We start from the raw sequence: 19,469 nt of genomic DNA, 5'->3' as shown, positions 1-19,469 counted from the left end.
GCCATGGGCTACCGTGTGTAGCCAGCAGCCAGCGTGAGTGGCCAGCAGCCGCAGTGAGCGGCCGTCCAGAAGCCGGCGACTGATCTGCCTCACCCGGGTAGAGCGCAATGATGGTGCCAACTTGGGCCAGTGAAGCAACGTCCTCCACAACTAGACTGAAGACCAAAAAGAGAGCAGCTTGTCTTGTTCCCCTTCCCCCAATTCCCCAGCGCTGTTCCCATCCCCCAATTCCCCAATAAAAGTCTTTAAAAAAAAAAAAAATAAAGATGGATGGCTGGAATGCTTTAAAGAAAAAGTATTATTTTTAAACAAGTTATTAACAACTAAAACTGCATAATTTTTAAATTATAAAATATTTTGAATTCCATAGTAGAAACTGGCTTAATTTCTGTCTGAGGTGGACAAATTAAATTTTTACGTATTTATTTTATTTTTACTTTCCAGAAGTGATTTCTATCCTAGCTGTTTCATACCACCAGCACTTTTATAGAGTATCCTACCCTGACGGTGATGGCAATAAATCACTTGATAGTTTACAACTTCAATTATTTTCTTATATATCTGGAGATATACTCGTATTTTTAAATGAAATTATCATTGCTTCTTTTACACATCAATAAATGGAGAAGTACAACAGAGTTAAACTAAGTTAGGAGATAGAAGTTTATATCAGGAATTCTAAATGATTCTGTTTAGTCTTTTGCTTAAAAAAGTTTAAAAAATTGTGTAGTACTTATATATATTTTGACTGGTAATTAAACATAATTTCCTCTTGTTTTACAGCTACATTTTCCGGTTAAGCTGCACTAGATTGGGACAGTGGGCCATTGGCTATGTGACGGGGGATGGCAACATCTTACAGACCATACCTCACAACAAGCCCTTGTTTCAAGCCCTGATTGACGGCAGCAGAGAAGGATTGTGAGTATGAGCTATGGAAGTCAGGGCGCTCATAGTCACAAGTGTGAAAAATGTAGACTGCTTAGAGATAGAGAAAATCGATGGTGAGGCTGATGAGGTGGAGGCTCTTTAGTTTTTATTGGTTATCTCTTAAGATAGTCATTTTAAGGTGATCTAATCATTTGAATGTATGTTACAGCAAATAAATTGCAACATCAAATGACAAGTTTATACCTTTAATAGAAAAAAAAGTTAGAACTTAAAAGTTGTTTTGAATAGATGTAAAACTGTGAGTGTGTGTGTGTCTACACAAAGAGATAATTCTTTAAAAATAATTGACTCTTGTTTTCTCATGTAACCTTTAAATTGCTTTTCCTTTTTATTTTGTCTAGTAGTACTAAATTTTCTTTTTCTTTTATCCTGTTCTCACCCCTTCTCTTTCTTTTTTCTTTATGCTTCCATTTTTTAATTCACTCTAATAATAAATCCACATTCCTGAACTATATGTTAATAGCTAAATTCAGTTTACCTGAAGCTGTTTGTTTTTTTTTAAATACAGAAGTTCTGCTTTGTTTCTTAGATTATTGATGACTTTCCCCCAACACACAAAGTTCAGGCAATCTGATAGGTCGCTTCATAGCAAACATCTGTCATTCATTTTAGTCATGTGCCATTCCTTTTTCCTTTTGTTGTACTTTCAGTGTCACTTCATCACACTGACTTTTATTGCCCTTTGCTTTGCTGAGTAACTTGCTGCAGCATGGGTTATAAGAGTTTCCTACTAGGAGAAAGTCGATCAGAGTCATCAGAGAGCTAGTGATACAAGTTTTACCTTTTCAAAAGTTATTGCAAAAAAAATGTAAAATATATAAAAAATACGGCATGGGGTCTATCTGAAGAAAAATAATGAATTTTTTGAAGTTGTGAGCTTTCTAAAGATAGTTACATAAGAATTGTATGGCAAACTGGTGGTACCAAGTGTGTACTTCTCTTTTTCTTCTCTTATTATAAATTTGTTCTTACTTATTTATACTTTCCCTCTGATGCAGCAGAGAGTCATATGTATAGCTTTCGATTCACTCTGATTGCAGGATTTTTGTTTTCAAGAAAACATGCTTTAATGTTTTAATTTGTAAATAGAAGTTATAAGTGGGCAAATCTGTAAATGGAGTAATTTGACATAGCTTATTCATATTGTTATAGTGCCTTCCATCTGTTTTTCCAAAGTCAATCCAAAATAACAAATTATGATTTGTAATCAGTACTCTTGCCTCTGAACTCCTACACAGATTAACTGCTAATATTTACACACACACACACACACACACACACACACACACACACACACACTTATTCAGAGGGGTTTGGTGAGTTGAATTTGTGCTTCAGGGACATATTACATTAAAATAGATCAGATTGAAATTTTAATCTGATTTTAAAATTGATCAAATTTTTAAATTAGATTAAAATAGATATTATATTAGGTGTTTTTTTTTTAAGATCAGTATAAACATGGGAAGGATATCATCTAGTTCAGCTATTATTAGGGTCAGCTGTTCTTTCCTGATAGTTAACCCAATATTGTATGATATAGGTGATAAAAAAAGTTTACTTCAATAACCAGCTAAGATTCTTCCTTCACTGCCATTGAAAGGGCTTATCAGTAGCAACCTGCTTTACTGAGGACAATAATCATTGAATTGTCTCTTATATAGTAAATAGAGCCTTTTAAGTTTTCCTTTAGCTACCTTATTGTCATACTTTTAATCTTTGTAATCTTCCATTTCTACATATTTTTGAAATGTGATGAACAAAATGTTATATAATAGTTTTTAAAATTGGCCATTTTAGGTAATAAAAAGAAAGTTACTTACTAGCTTTTGCTTACCACTCATTTAATATTTGTAGAATTTTTTCCCACCCCCATAAGGACATTCTAAATTTGTATCATATTCAGATGTAGTCAACTCCTTTTTCTAAATCTTAATAAAAAAATTATCTTACTGATATGTATTATATGAGAATTGTCTCTTTTAAGTTCGTATTCTCTGGTTTTCTTGGGTAAATTTTAGCACTTACTAAAATATTTATAGATTATTTGAGGATAAATCTTTTTTGTTACTTCACAGAATAGTTTTAGTATCGTTTTTCCCTTTAAAATATTCACCACTATAGTAGTCTATTCTTAATTTTTCATTCAAGCCACCTAGAACAGAAAGATATTGAACAAAACTAACCGTAACTTAATGAATTGATGAAACCCAATGGTAATATTACCATTTAAAAAAAACTAAAATAGGTATTTACCAACACGAAAAGCTTCATTTTTAATGATTTTCTGAGTGAGTAAAAACTTGTTATAGCACAGCAAGATGTCATTATAACTTTTAGTTCTTATTTCAATTCTCTCTAATAATGGAACCTTATGTTTATAAACCATTCTCTGTTTGTAGCTTGATTTGAAGTAAATTAAACATAGAATTGCTAAAATATTCTAATTTCTTTAAATGTTTGTATGTACATACGTTTGTATGTGTTGATTGAGTGGAAGGTGAGATGGAAAGAAAGAGTATGGGGCATTTGAGAAGCAGGAAAACCATAGAAGTGTTTGAATAACTTTTGTGGGAAAATTGTGAGCTTTAATTCCCTTTTTTCTTTCCTTGTGGTATGATTAAGCATAGTGTAAAATGATGCATTTAACAGTAACTGCTTCAGATAAGAGACATAATAATTGCAAAAATGTGTAGATTCAACATATTTTGGAATAAAACATGAGGGACCAGTAAAATAAATTAATTAACTTGCTTAGTGGCTGTAATGTTATAGAAATAGTAATAGACTAGGTTCTTAATATAAGTTATATAAAAAGAAAATATCAAAGTGTGAATTTGAATATAGGAGAATTTGATTAAATAACCTTAATTGCAATTAAAACTTGTATATTTATAGTAATGAAGTTTCTGTTTATAATCCAGCTATCTTTATCCTGATGGGAGGAGTTATAATCCTGATTTAACTGGATTATGTGAACCTACACCTCATGATCATATAAAAGTTACACAGGTAAGAACAATTTGTAATTTACAATTTGAACATTTATAATTAATGAGTATCTATAATGTCTTTGAAATAAATAAGATCCTCTACTTATACTAGAGCCAAAATCATATACAAGTATTTAATGCAAAAGTTACTTAAGGAATTCTAAAAGCGTTTGAAAGGAAAATACATTACTTTCTCTATTTTTTGGATTACAATTTCTGTTGTTAACCTTCTTGCTTTCAGTATGATATTGGCACTTATGTGGGGAGATAGATAAATCCATAGGTAGGTAGATAAATGTGAGAGCCATAGGTTTAGAAAACTCCAAAGCAGGTTAGAATAATTATAGACATTCCCTTTTATAGTCTAATGAATAATTGAAGCCTAATGAAGATAATAACTATGTTCTCATTAGTTTATTTTTGACAGTCTCATAGATTATGAGAGGAATGTAACTTGGTAAAGTTACTTTCTTGAGGGTGATGTTCAATAATTATCAAAATCTAAATAAAAACATCCTTTGACTCTAGATTCCATATATATATCACTCGCACATACACACAAAGATGTGTGCACCAGGTGTTCCCTTTAACATTTTTCATAAAAATTACAAAATACCAAATATTCCATCATAGGTAAAAAAAACCAACACCTATTATGCTTATACTGTATTATACTGTAAAGTCATTAACAGACAGACATAGCTCTGCATACTCATATGGGAACTTGTTATGTAAAAATGTTCCATATATGTAAAGCTCAACTATGTAACATTTCATTTTGTAAAGTTAAATTATGTAAGTTCAGTTTCTGTAAATAAACATGAAATTACCACATATGAACGTATGAATATACTTTAGAAAAATAAAAATTAAAGAACACCAAATTGGTAACAGTGTTTAACTGAGGAAGTAAAAAGGTTTGGAGAATCAGGGAGGGAATGAAAGAATCATTTTACATATGATGTAGCTTTAAATTATAACATATATTTTTGTGCTTTGTATAATAAATAATAAAAATCGAATAAAAAACCAAATTACAGGTTTGGGGGAAGACAATAAAAATTAATTTTTCCTTCAGATTTGAATCCCAGTGGTCTTGGTATTATTATGTGAAACACACTCGTTGATATATGTACAGTTTGTGGGCAGTTTTTAATACATGATTTCCATTTTTTAAATTATGTAGTGATTATTTTTATAATGTATGTAAAAGGTCACTCATTGGAGACAATTCCTCTTTATAAAGCTGTTGTTTAAAAGTACATATTTAGGAGCAGTATCATCCTCTTAAATGACTCAGCTATTTGACTGACTTACCTCTTAGATTGAATTCTGCATCTGAGTTTTTAGCTTATTGTAATTATTTTTATAATTGCAAATAGTCCTTTGGATGAGATAACCAGCATAAATACTTACCTATTGTTTTAGGGACTTCAGTGATTTATATTTTATTCTGCATTACTTCAGATTTCCTTTCTGTCTTGATCCATTCTCTTGTCTTTTTCCTTAATTTCTTTAAAAATTATTTATGTAGTCATACATACACCATGGAAGATAATTTATATACAAATGTCTGTGTATGTGCATATGTGTGTATGTATGTATATGTATATATATATTTTTCTCACTAAGATTATAAGATTTTTTAGTAGGTTCGGAACTAAAGATTGTAATTTATATTCTACCCAGTGCCATGTACATAGGCACGTATTAGATAGAACATTGCCTTACCTGAATTTTATTTCTATAATTCCTTTTCTTTGTATCCCTATTAAATAGTACTTTTTACAATTTTCTTTACATTCACCACATATTTGTATCTTCTTTGTGACAGATCTTTTCTGTATTTGAACACTGAGAATTTTACTATGCCATAAGGATCTAAACTAGTAAATCAAGAGAATAGAGTTTGAATAAAACAGTTTTTGGTTGCTGAAGTGATTAAGATTGGGAAAGAGTATGCAATTTAGAGTTAGAGATTTACTATAGAATTTGAGGAAAATTTATAAACTTACTGAGCCTTAAGTATTTTTTTAAATTCAATATATTTTATTATGCTTTGGAGATTATATGATATAATGCATATGGGCCACATGACCTAGCTTTCATGGAAGGGATTTAAGCTTTAAGGACGGGATTGGCAAGTGTGTTGCTTTTCTTCCATTCTGGAATTTCTAAAGATATTTAAGAAATAAACTTTAATGTACAGCCAGAATCATACACAGACACACACAATCTCTCTCTCTCTCTTTCTCTCTCTCTCTCTCACACTGCATTTGACAATAAAATTGAATGAGTGTGTGGCATTTATAAAGAAAAGTAAGTTATTTAATGCCTTTTAAAACCATAAGCTTTCGTCGTTTGAATCACTGTGACTACTGAAGCAAAAGTCTAAAGGAAAAGTATAAAACAATAAGTAATACTAAGTATTAAAAAAGCTTATACAATTGCTGATAAAAGGTCAAATCTTTTTAAAAAATGATTATGCAAACCAAATTGTGATTGTCAATTTAAAACATGTCTTAAATGGTAACAAAATCCTGATAGGATCAAGTTTGAGGAATTTATTCTAAGTGATTATATTTGAAAAAAATTCAATATTAACAGCTCATGATAGAAATATATTAACATTGCTTCTTGTTTTCCACATTCCAGGAACAATATGAATTATATTGTGAAATGGGCTCTACTTTCCAGCTCTGTAAAATTTGTGCTGAAAATGACAAAGATGTCAAGATTGAGCCCTGTGGGCATTTGATGTGCACCTCTTGCCTTACAGCATGGCAGGTATAATCAAGGTTTAATTAGCAACATGGGTGTCCTCTGTACATTCTCTATCAGTTGTTTCTCTTTTCAATTTTCTTCGTCTTAATGATTCAGGAAGTAATACTGATCTGTGTATTGTTTGAATGGTTGTTAAAAAAAACACATGTGTTTGAATTTCTTTTATTTATATGATTTTATTTTTTTGCTATTTTGTATTTACATTCTTTTGCATGTAAAATTTTTATATTAGTTGTAAGTAGTTCTAGTTCTATAATAACACTATTCATTTCAGAAAGTCACTTATCCATATTACCAACTAACCATATTTACACAATTTATTTTAGGTCAGATTCTATTTATTTTGAAGCAAAGTAAACCCTAATAGATAAATCTTGTGTTGTTCCAACCAGCCCTCTTTTCCTGAGGAGGTGTGGCTCCTGTCTCACAAAAGTCTGCGGTTGCTCTGTAAGGCGAAAAGAGGAGAATCAGACAGGAAAAAGCCTCCCAAATACTTGTAGTTCCCACAGAAACAGGCATTAAATTTTCAGTTTACAGAAGCAGAATTTAAGATAAACTGCCTTCCCCTCCGTAGGTAGATGTTCAATAAATATAAATTGATTCAATGTTTTTGAATAAGACCTAGAAGATAACTGATTTCCCCAAGGGCTTCCTTCTATTTCTTTATCTGTAATAAAGGTTGGGATTTTAAAATGGAACTTTGGACTGATTTCCAGTTTTGAGTATTTGGAGGATTCCCAAAATATTTGATCAAGCCATTTTTTAAACTGCTGTTTAACACAGTTAATATTGAAGTGAATTTTGTTGATGGTATTTAGAAAGCCAATCCATTTTCTAGCCTTTTTAAAAAATCTGCAGTTGAGTATATAATCAACATCCCTACCCTGTTCTCGAGTTCCTGATCTCTCCAGCCCATCACCCCTGCTTGCCTGCGGAAGGGTGGGCAGAGGGTCAAGGAGGGAGAACGCAGCCCCGGGAGCGCTGATGTCTGTTGAGCTCATTACTTGATAATAAAATTTAATGATTTTCACAATCTTATAAAAAGGGCCTCCTTCCTTTGGGGATGTTTTAAAAATGAAGAAAAAGAGGAATAATTAGGAAATGAGTTACAACTGATTTACGCTTTTAAAGCCATTTCTGATCTCCCGACATCTTTTGTTACCTCAGTAAAACTTGTTCATCCTTATGCTTCTCAGTAAAACTTGTTCATCCTTATGCATGCATTTTGGTTTATCTTTCACTTTAGGCTTTCTTGGATATCCTTGCTGTAACTTTCGTTTATCCCTTCATGATGTTGGTGAATTTTGTGTAGTACAAGGAGGAGTTAGAAGAAGGGGGAGTCTCAGTGTGGCGTCAGCAAACTCATTCTCAACTGCCAGGCACTTGATTGCTAGTAAATTTTGTTAACAGTAATGGTTTTTCAGACTTAGCAATGTCTTTTGATAGATGACTTTCAATAAATTTAGTTACGCTGGTAGAAGGGAAAACTGGTGACAAGTGTGTTTCCAATGCGTCAGTAGAAAGTATTATCTAGATGCGATTGACTCTGCGGGGCTGACTGGGATAGGCCTACTTTAGGGTGCTCTGTTTTACCTCATAAGCATTCAGTATTTCAGGGTAAGTATTAAACTGACAAAGAGGCCAATTGTGTCGGTCACCCCTTTGGATTGACTTATGCCTGGAGTGTGGTAGTATGGTTCTCACAGGTATGATGGAACTAAAAGCTTTGCGTTTCTCCCTAAAGAAAACCAGCATTTTAGGCTGGTACAAACTCCCAGCACTCTCTGCCTCAATGCATGGCCTGCGTGTTTCGGCGTCTCCTCTTAGAGTCCCCGGTCTCGGAGCATAGGCAGACACGCATATTGCAGGACTTGGCATCTTTAACTTGGTACTTAACTTGTATTTGAAAGTTAAGTGGGTTAAAAGTCAGAAGTTCCCATTAGTGGGGCAGAAACCTTTGATTAGTAAAGATTATTGTGTAAAACATTATAAAAAATAGCTGTTTACCTGTGGCCTAGGGTGAGTAAAAGAGCATGACAGAGTATAAAACAAACAAAGAAAGATTTTATTTTATGATCTGTAAACTCCTTGAAAGAAATAATATCTTAAAATTCTAGGGCCAGCACTATATATTTTATTTAGTAAGTTTGTGAACTGTTTGCAGTTAGCATGTTACGTGCAGTAGACATGGAATATTTCCCAGTTGTCATGGCTATTTTATTAATTCTTTGCCCTTGACAGCACCACAACTTTTCTCTATATTACTGTGCATTCTCCAAATGATACAGTTCCTCTTGTTAGTTAGCTAATCAGTTCCTTGATTCAGTTCATGATTTTTTTCATGTTGGTCTAATGGCCATAATGGTCTAATGGCCATATAAATGAAGATATGTCCAATCATATTTATAAATTGTTAATATTTGCTAATTCTCCATTTTACTCAGAAGTACTTCTTGGTTTTTACTTTTAGAAAACAGTCCTTGAGTAAAATTTGGGGAGAAGCTATATAAGTAAGTATTGGGTCGTCAGGAAATTCATGACACATTTTTTGCATTGAAAAACATAGAAAAATACATCATGACTTTCCTGATGACCGAATAGTAATAAAGTAGTAATTTACTAAGTAAAGCCAGTAACAAAAAGATAACAAATTCAAAAGTACTCAGAAAGTTGAAATAATAAAGTCAATCACACTCTTGTCACTAGTTAACAATGTTATCCTAATCTGAGCATAGAATTTTGCTTATAGGTTAATGAAAAATATGCAAAGGCTTTATTTAAGTATTATTTTAAAATTCTTCCCACACAATTAATAAACATTAATTTATTATAAATCCCTCATGATTAATAAATTGATAAAATGATACACTTTGATATATGTTCCTATAAGCTCTTATTCACTGTATTTGTTTTGCAAATGTTTACATATTTACCTCTTTCTCCTCTAGAATCTGGATTGCTTTACTTGTTTTAGAATTCTCCCCAAGCCTGCTATCTACATATACATTGGTAGTTACTTAGTAAATACTTATGACTATATGCCATAGGTAACGTAAAGGAATGAGAAGAGGAAAATTAAGATTATATTAAATAAAAAGACATTGGTGTTGTAGAGCACTTGTGAAAAGCCCTTGTAATGTCTTAGTTCTGTCCATTTCTCTTCTGAGAAGTATCTGTGATCTTTTCAAAGAACTTTTATCATGCTCAAGATCTGAGAATAAATCCTAAGAATTTTAAACCTCAGATCCATTTGTTCCATTCAGAAGCTGCTGGGTGATTCCCTTCAACTTTTCACATGTTGATTTTTTTTCTACTTATTTTTGAACCAAATTATTTTACTTTTATTGCTTGCAATAATACCAGCACTAACCTAGAGGCAGTAAGAGTGAGTTTCTGTTTATTGCTTTTTCACACCAAGAAACATGCACAGTGATGTCTGGTTCAAGTTTAGTCTACCCTGAAGAAATTTGGTCTTAGGCCAAAGTTTGAGAATTACAAAGTGACATTCTATAGTCTCTGTGTCTCTGTGAGGTTTTAGTGGTTAAAGGAAGCTTCAATTTTTGAACATTTCCATTTTTTGTATAACCTGAATATCTCTACGTTTACATATGGGTTTCACACAGTGGTGCTTCCTGCTAACCAACTGATCTGTTTTAGCAGCTTTCATGTTGTTGTATGAAGAGCAGTGTTTGACAATCATTTAAACACATTATTGCAAAATCCCCCCATTATTTAAAGAAACTAAAAGTCATAAAGGTAACCCAGTTAAAATACAGTTGACAGACATTAGCTATGCTAAAAACCTTATATCATAGCCTCAATGAACTGCTCACTGGACTTAACCTAATTGATGGTGAATATGAGAACAAAAAGAACAAAATTATTGAACATTGTCATAGTTTTACAACTCACAGATGTAATGAAAAATGTACAACTATTAAGTCTGGATATGAATACAGGTTGTAATATAGGTCTCTGTCAAATTTCTCTTTATTCAAATTAGTTCAGGGCTAGAGTTCATATTTTCTGATTTTAAAGCATGTGTTTTTGTTTTATAAGCTTTGTTTTTGTCTATAGGAAGAAGTTATCAAACAATTATGCACAGGAATAGTTTATTTTGCTTCCCCTAAGTGGTTTGGCAGAAACAAGATGGATTGTTTCATTCATCATTCTCCAAGATCTCAAATCCATTCATTCATTCATTCATTGATTCATTCATTCATTCTTTAATTCATTCAATATTCCTTAAGCAGCTGATGTAGTCCAGGTTCTGTAGTAATCTCTGCTCTGAGAACACTAAGACACAGTCCCTACCCTCAAGAAGTTAAAATTAAATCAAAGTTTAATAAAGTATTCATAATTACTTGAAATGAACATCCTGTTATCCTTCAAATTTAATTATGGATCCAAGACATTTTTTGTTACTTTCTACTACTTTGGTTGGGCATGCTTATATGGAAAGGATTTTAAAGGCTGCATGCCTGCCAAGAAGCTCTGATAAATCAGTCAGAGTCCAATACGAGATATTATGCTCTGACCGTAAAACATTATACCAGTGTGAACTTTTAGCAAGCCATTCTTCACCAACTTTTCCTTCCGTTTCATGCCCTACTTTGGTTTAATTGAAATTCATTGGAGACTTAAATTTTGTGTAATTAACAGAAACCCTATGAAATGCACTGTAGCAGTGTCAGTTGTTACAGGCTGCAAGTGGTTACTCTTTCATTGCTGTCATAATGGTCCATTAGTCATGCCTCCAAAGAGGTGTTTGATAGTTTTTTTCTCCTTCTGAAACATCTCTGTTATTTAATAAATTGAATAAGCAAGCCAGAGTTTGCACAGAATACTAAATAAATTGTATCGTCATCTCTCTAGAGGCATTCTTTGAAGCAGTATCACTGGCTGTGGCATCTCTGTTGTACCCGTGGCAATATAACTTGGAGTGTTTTCTTTCACGTCCACACTATTCCATGGATATTAACAGAACATTTTTCTTCTTCATGCTGAATTCCTCCATGTCTTCCTTTTTGTAGTAGCATATTATGCAGTGGTTTATTGCAGGGTTATCACTTGAGGTAAATAGGGAATTGTTTTCATTCTATGTTTTTGTTTTTGTTTTCCTGGAATCTAGAAAATGGCTTCTGAGCTCATGAATAGCACAAACTCTAAACCATGTTTCTCAAATACTGCTCTCAAAATAAAAATGGATACGTACAAATCAATTGGATTGGCAACCTTATTTTGAATTACTGCCAAGGACTTTAATACAATTAAAAGTAAAAAAATGCATAGTTCCCTAAGAGAGGTGAGAAGCCAGTACAATCACATATAAGGCACTAAGAAATAATCTTTTACTGTATCTTTCTTCAAAAGCAACCAACCTTCAAATTTCTAGCCTCAAGAAAAAATTTGTAACCTTAGTACTACAAATAAGAAAATAATATTTGCCTTTAAGAATGTTATAAATTGATATTTCTGTCTTTGATTACATGTTGTGTCTTTTTGTATAAATGTGCTAAAATGTTGGAGCTCCTCTTTTATTTTGGGAGTCGTAGGGGCCACTAGAGTTGTCCAAAAATGTTATAGTGATGTGATGAACTACAATTCATGATCCTACAGTTAACAGGAATGAAAAGGAGGAGACAGATATGAAAAAACACAATCTGGTAGACCTAATGCTTGACTCAGAGTCTAGTGACTGCATTCAGTAGACACTCACTGTATGGTGATGTGCCTGCACAATAGCAGATACCTGCATTTGGGAAACATTTTCAGTTGGCTCTAACAAGGGCCTTTAATAGGTGCTTTAAAAGTTGGCTCCATTAAATCAAACATCTTCAGAATGCAAGCTCTCATAAACTTTATGCATTAAAGTTTTAAATTGGATTCTAGCAGCAACTATTTAGAAAGAAAAGCTCTTGCTATGTAAAAAAATAATTCTGAAAGAAGATTATAATTACTAGGACAAGTTTTGTGTCTTCCTGTTAAAAGATGAAACTTTTCAATTAGAGCCAATGGAATATTCATTGATTATGTAGCTTCTTTAATTTGAATCTTGCGATTTGAACAAAATATTTCATTTTTTTCCCATTTTTCAATGATCAGAAGTAGGCATCTATGTTTAAACTTTATTTTAACCTAGGTTATGAATCTGAGATTGAGGAATTACTACATTCTGATATAATAGTATAGTATAGTGATAGTGTAGTGATGAAAAGATTAGGGTCTTAAAACAGATCTCCTGGATGTAATTTCTTAGTACCACTTAGCTGTGTGACCTCCATCAAGTTGGGTCAAACATTTTTACTGGGTGCTTTTATGAAAGTGTTTCTAGATAAGATTAACATTTGAATTGGTGAACTGAATAAAGCAGATTGCCCTCCTTAAAAAAAAAAATTATGTAAACTCTCAATTTTCTCTTTGGTAAAATGTGGATAATAATTGTACCTATCTCATAGGTTTAAATGAGTCAATATATAGATATTACTTACAACAGTGCCAGGAATTTTAGTTATTATAATTGCTTGTAATATAGTAAATGATAGTATTAGGAAGATAACTGATATTCTTGGATATTTTTAATTTATGCATAATGATAATTCTGCAGTTTTTAAAAAATTATTCATTTCATGGAATTCTTATGGATATATGATTTTTTTTATATGCAAATATATGTTTTCTCAGTTATCTTACTATATTTCTTTGTTCTTGAGTCTATTTTTATAGCAATTATACCAGTTGGAATTTGCCTAGCACTTGGGAAACCCTGGTATTTATTTCTCTCCCTTTAAGATGTACATTCTGTTGTTATAGCCTACAAATAAGGTGAAATGGCTTATCCAGTGTCACACAGCTGTAATTAATTGGTGAATGTGGGACCCCAATCTAAGTGTCTTGATTCAGAAAGTCTGTACTCCTTTTCTGATTCACTGTTTTCATGGGCCTCCCAAATTAAAACTATTGACTTGTCAAAAAAGTCATGACTAATTTTTGTAACGAAAAACATAGAAAAAATGCATTCATGACTTTTCTGACAACCCAATAGAAGTTCTAAGTCTAGATTCACCAGTGTCTTCTCCCTTGCCCGTCATAAAAGAGCACCACAACCAAAGATCTCTCCCACTGGGGATTATTAGTCTAAGATCACTACTCTCCTCATTCATTCTTTCCTTTATTCTTTTAACAAGAAGTTATTGCGCTTCTGTGAGCAATATTCATGTCTCAAAATGCTTGCTATGAACCCAGTTTACTTTCAGTATATGTATGTATGTATCCAGTTATTTACTTATTTATATTTGTTTCATTTTTTTTTAAAGACTTATGTTAACTTCAAATCTACATGAAATATATTGGGTTGTCGGAAAAGTCATGACCTAGTTTTTCGTTGCAAAAATGCGTCATGACTTTTCCGACAACCCAGTATATAGCAAGGTAATGTAAATTAGAAGTTACTGATATAGAAAACACACATGCACAGTAAAAATATAAAATGCACTCCTAAATGAGACTCATGAAGTCCTGTGTATTTTCTCAGGCCTCCATGTATATTGTATATGTGGGAAAGCATGAGGTGATTGACATTAAAGAATATCCTCAAATAATTAATCACCCTGAGAACAAAGAAATTATACTACATATAACGTTTATCTTAAAAAAGTTAAAAGAAGAGATAATAGCCATCTGAACAATATTTAAACAGAAAGAATATAGAAGGTAAATAATATATATGATGATGATGTAATGATACTGATAATAATAGGATTTTTACATAGAGTGTTACTGAGGAATGATACACTTTTTGGAAATTAAAAATTTTTTTCTACTTTGTTGATTTGTTGATTTGTTCTCAGGTTACCTAAAGCTCTATTTAATATCATTAACTTATAATGTTAATGGTTGGCATATGAGTCTGAATTATTTTATTATGAGCATATCACATAGTCAAGTTTCAGATGAGTATAGTACTCACTGGTAACTTCTGTATCCTTTACTTTGAGAGTATTTTTATTTGAGGAAGTGAAATCTACTTAGTCAACTAGAATGGTGGACTCCCAAGTACTTCCTCTTAACATTCTCAGAATGTTAGTATGTTGGAGACTAGAAAATAAGTTATTTCTTAGTCTTTTTTCTTCATTAAAATGTGCTTCTTGATCTTGCATTAAGTATATGTTAACAGAAACATTATTTTAATTATTGAGGCTCAATGCTAATGAGTTATATGCCTATTGAAGACGTTCTTCATATGTATTCAGTCAACCATCTGACTGAAACTAGGGCAGAGTACCAAGGTGGCATTTGAGAATTTATGGTTAAGTTTAATTTGCATATGACAGTAGTCAGTTTACAGAGAAAGAGTGACAGGCGGTGTCATATTAGTGTAAATACCATTAGGAAGACACATTCAGCGTGATCTGTTTGCAAATCATAAAGGATGTACATTGCAGCTGTTTTTTTTGGTCTAGTGAGTAATATAAACTCTCAACAAAGATGAAGCTGAACAGGAAATATATTTTGTGATACATCCTCATAAAACAGCTACCCTAACACATACCAGTAATTTGTATGAACATTACACTTTCAGATAGGAGAGATGGAGTAAAACCTAACTTGGGTTTTAGATGAACTCTTCTCAGTCTCTTTGCTGTAGAATCAAGATACTGTTATTACCTTTCACCTACTTCCCTTTCTAAACTTAATCTTCTCAGGTACCCTTTATTAGCAAACACATAACATAAACTGTAAGTCATCCTTAAAACAACATGCAAATTGACCATGAAGCTTCTAAGAGAAGCCTTTGTAGCCGAATACATTGGCTCACACATTCTAGACGTGTTCTAGAATGTGAGGCTCACACATTCAAAAATAATATGACTTGAATGTTTTAGATTAGGTGGACTCATTTTTAGTTATGATAATTGTATTGCAGTTATGTCTTAAAAGACTTTCCATTTTTAGATACATGTACTAAAACACTTACAAATGAATTTATGTGATGTGTAGGTTGTGCTTTAAAATAACCCAGGGGTGGAGAGAGCGAGTGAAAATATAGATGAAACAAGATTGGGTGTGAATTGATCATTGTTGAAGATGGGTGATAGGTACATATGGATTCATCACACTTTCTGTCTGTTTTTGTATATGTTTAAAATTTTCTGTAATTTTTTTTTAACGTATGAATGAGGTGTTGACTTAGGGCCCAGAGTACTGCTTTCCATCCTTCATACATAAAAGACACAGGGAACACCAGCTCTTTCACGTCTTGCTCTTACATATTAGAACTATCTTTTTGAAATTATCTTACGCAGCTCTGTAAGAAAATTCCACTAGAGGCACATAATATGGATTCCTTTTGACTTTTATAATAAGGGGATTTTACCTGGATGATAACATTCATTGAATATGCATTTAAACTTAATGCTCTTGTTATCAAAAGATAGGAGAAAGGTTTAGCTTTGCTTAAATATTTATTCCTGCATCAGAAAATGTATCAATGTAAGATAGAAGAATTAAGTCTCAGTTTTACCATCTGTAAAATGGTGGAGCAAATAATATTTAAGTTGCCTTGAAGCCCACCAAACCTGAGCATGTGTGGCAGTGAACATCAAATTATTTTGTCTTAGCATATCTATTTTTTTTACCCCTTTAGTTCAACTATTTTACCATTCCAAGTTTCTTTTTCAAATTATGTAACAGTAGATAAATAATAAAACATTGCAATTACTTTTCATTAACCAATCCAAAGAGTGTTTGTTTGTTTGTTTGTTTGTTTGTTTGTTTGTTTTTTGGCAATTTCTGTGGCAATGTAGATGTTCAGTTTGTTAATCTGAGTGAGTGACACTTGGGAAAGAATAAACTGCCTACTACAGGATCTGCCACAGAGTGGTTGCTCAGTAATTTGCCCCATGAGAGGAGAGAGCGTTATTCCGCCACTGATCAGAGTATCGCTGTAGGGCAGTTAGAGCACCAGTTTCATATCCTACCAAGTGGATGGGACAGCCTTACCTACTGAAGGGTTTCTTTAAAGATGTTAGCTTTGTTTACATCCCTTGTCTCATCTCTAAAATGATGCTAATTTATCCCATATCTGCCTTAAAATGATTTTATGATTTTTACTGTTTTTTTAAATGATACACTACTAAAGTCAGGGTATAATGCAGAAACAACAATCTGGTGGTGAATATCATATACCATCTATTTGTAGAAGGCAGCATTATCTGCAGGGCAAGAAAACAGCCTTGTCCTATTTCCCTGTCAGTTGTGAATTCTTAGTGCAGTTAGATTTGAGAAATTAAATTGAGAGACTTTGAATAAACCCTTCAATAATAACCAATAAATGAATTTCTGGTCTAAAAGGATTTGTGCAAATCTTTTTGCCGTATCTAGTTTGAAAGCAAGATGAGAGGTGAAGCTTACTATCTCACATAGAATTATATTCTACATGAGCTGTGTCAGGATTTCAGAGTCTCAGGACAGATGATGGTTTCTGAATATAGATTTACTTTGCTTTTTTCCCCACTGAATACTTATAAATCAGGATTTTAAAGACCTCAGCAATTAAAATGGCAATATTTAGCTATAGTTATATGCACAGGAACTTTTCCAGAATTGATTTTGAAATGGATTGTTCCAATTGATACTATTACTTATTTATAATGAATTTTTGTCAAAATGTCCTTTCTATAAAATGTTTAGCACCAGTGCCTTTTGGTAAAGAGGGACATTATTCAGCTTCCAGATTTCTGCAGGACTCGAAAGATTCAATACATTAAAGTTATAAGTGAACATTCAGGAAAAGAATGTTCGGTTCTTTTTCTTTGGCAAATCAAACTTTTTTAAAGAAATTTTTCCTCAAGAATTTGAAGTTTGAAACCCCGAACATTTATCATGATTTTGTTGGCTCCCTGTTCTGCTCCACTACCTCTTCAGGACAGATCTTCCCCCACCTCACCACCTAGCCTAAAACCTCATTTTTTCAGCTTTTTATATGAATAGTTGTAGAACATTGGCTCCTCTTTATACTGTTTTATTTGAACAAAGACCAATCAGCACATTTTTTGTGTTTGTTCAGGAGTCAGACGGCCAGGGTTGCCCCTTCTGTCGCTGCGAAATAAAAGGAACAGAGCCCATAATCGTAGACCCCTTTGACCCGAGGGATGAAGGCTCCAGGTGCTGCAGCATCATTGATCCGTTTGGAATGCCGATGCTGGACTTGGATGACGACGACGACCGAGAGGAGTCCTTGATGATGAATCGATTGGCAAATGTTCGAAAGGTAAAACTAGAAAACGTGGGTTCAATTAAGGCGGTGTGTGGGCATAAAAAAGCAATGATGCTGTCACAAATGGGGTATGACTGAGTGTATTTGGGTTTGGGAAAGTAAGATTCAGGCATCCATCAAAAGAAAGGTGAAGATATAACTAATGTTGACAGGATGATGAAATCACAGACTGAGAAGGAACTAGACTCTGAACTACTCTTGCTGGTTTTAAAGTTTAAAATGAGAGATGGTGAGGGCTTTTGTATAGAATTAAACATCATTTAAGCAAGAGCAGACCTGTGAAGCAAAATTTAAGAAATAATATTATTAAAATTGGAAATATGAACCGATTAAAAATGGTCTTTGTTGGAGTCTAAAAGAAGTGTCTGATGGTTATTGTCTTACCAGGAAAGCCAGCCTTCTGTTTGGCTACTAAGAGGTCACATAAGATTTACCTTTATGAATTTACCGTAGTCTGGGGTTTGCTTATCAGTATTGCCAACTCAAAAAATTGACTTTGTCAGCTCACTGAGAATGGATGCTACGGCCTAATTGCAGTTTATGTAAGCTCACAAGAGACTAGTTAATGAACCAGAATGCCAGCTGAGTAATTTACAGACCAGAAAGATAATGGCCAGGAGAGCTGGACTCTCAGATGTCAATATATTCTCTGAACAGAAAGATACATGAAATTCAGATTACACTCAGAAGTTTTTTGCTCTCAATATTAGAGATATGACAATGAGTGGTATGAAAGGGTCTGCAGATACTGTGTGAAGGTTGCCCCCTCTTCACCCCCCCCAACCCATTGCAGACATGACTAATCTATCACAACACTCATCCTTGCTGAGTTCAGACTTGGCCTACACAGCCCTATAGAACCTCCACTGCAGCACATTACGATTTAGCAGGTAACATGAAACCAGTTTGCATCTAAGTAAAGGGATGATAATGTGTAATGGCATCAGATTGTGTATACCACATGCATCTCTCTACCTGGTAGAGAAACACTTGGTGCAGAGAACATATGAAGCATATCTTTGGGTTACTCCTTCTTTAGGGCTATATCAAAGTTTACCTCTTGACCTCCTGGATTTCTTACGTTCCAGTGTTCTATGCTCACTGAAGACATACCCTTAGGAGTTTTTACATACACATTTTTACATATGGAGATATGTTACAATCACTAATATGGCTACTCAAATTTTGCTTTGGTCTGGGATGATTTTTATTCTTCACCTCATTGATTTTTCATAAATGTTATAATTCAACTCAGAGAAACTACTCTGGATTCCACCCTGTATCCCGACAACATTTAGTTTTTTTTTTTTGTTTTTTTTTTTAAGATTTTTATTGGGGTATTGGGGGGATGGGAACAGTGCTGGGGAACTAGGGGAAGGGGAACAGACAAGTTGCTGTTGTTTTGTTCTTCAGTCTAGCTGTGGAGGACGTTGCTTCACTGGCCCAAGTTGGCACCATCATTG

The 19,469-nt window shown here is 33.2% G+C and overlaps 1 protein-coding gene across 7 annotated transcripts in view; it reads left to right on the top strand.

Annotated features, from left to right (window-relative positions):
* The window catches only part of CBLB (Cbl proto-oncogene B), a 225,392-nt gene that overhangs the window by 113,609 nt on the left and 92,314 nt on the right, over positions 1-19,469 (top strand). For all 7 annotated transcript variants that reach the window (XM_019665713.1, XM_019665709.1, XM_019665707.1 and 4 more), the window contains exons 7-10: positions 784-921; positions 3,876-3,963; positions 6,600-6,731; positions 17,797-18,000. In XM_019665713.1, coding sequence (XP_019521258.1) covers positions 784-921; positions 3,876-3,963; positions 6,600-6,731; positions 17,797-18,000 — 562 coding nt within the window. The remainder of the gene's footprint in view (positions 1-783; positions 922-3,875; positions 3,964-6,599; positions 6,732-17,796; positions 18,001-19,469) is intronic.

The sequence above is a fragment of the Hipposideros armiger genome, unplaced genomic scaffold (assembly GCF_001890085.2).
Source record: "Hipposideros armiger isolate ML-2016 unplaced genomic scaffold, ASM189008v1 scaffold_448, whole genome shotgun sequence".
Classification (NCBI taxonomy): Eukaryota; Metazoa; Chordata; class Mammalia; order Chiroptera; family Hipposideridae; genus Hipposideros; species Hipposideros armiger.
Note: the sequence above shows the minus strand (reverse complement) of the source record. Positions and strands in the feature narration are given on the sequence as shown.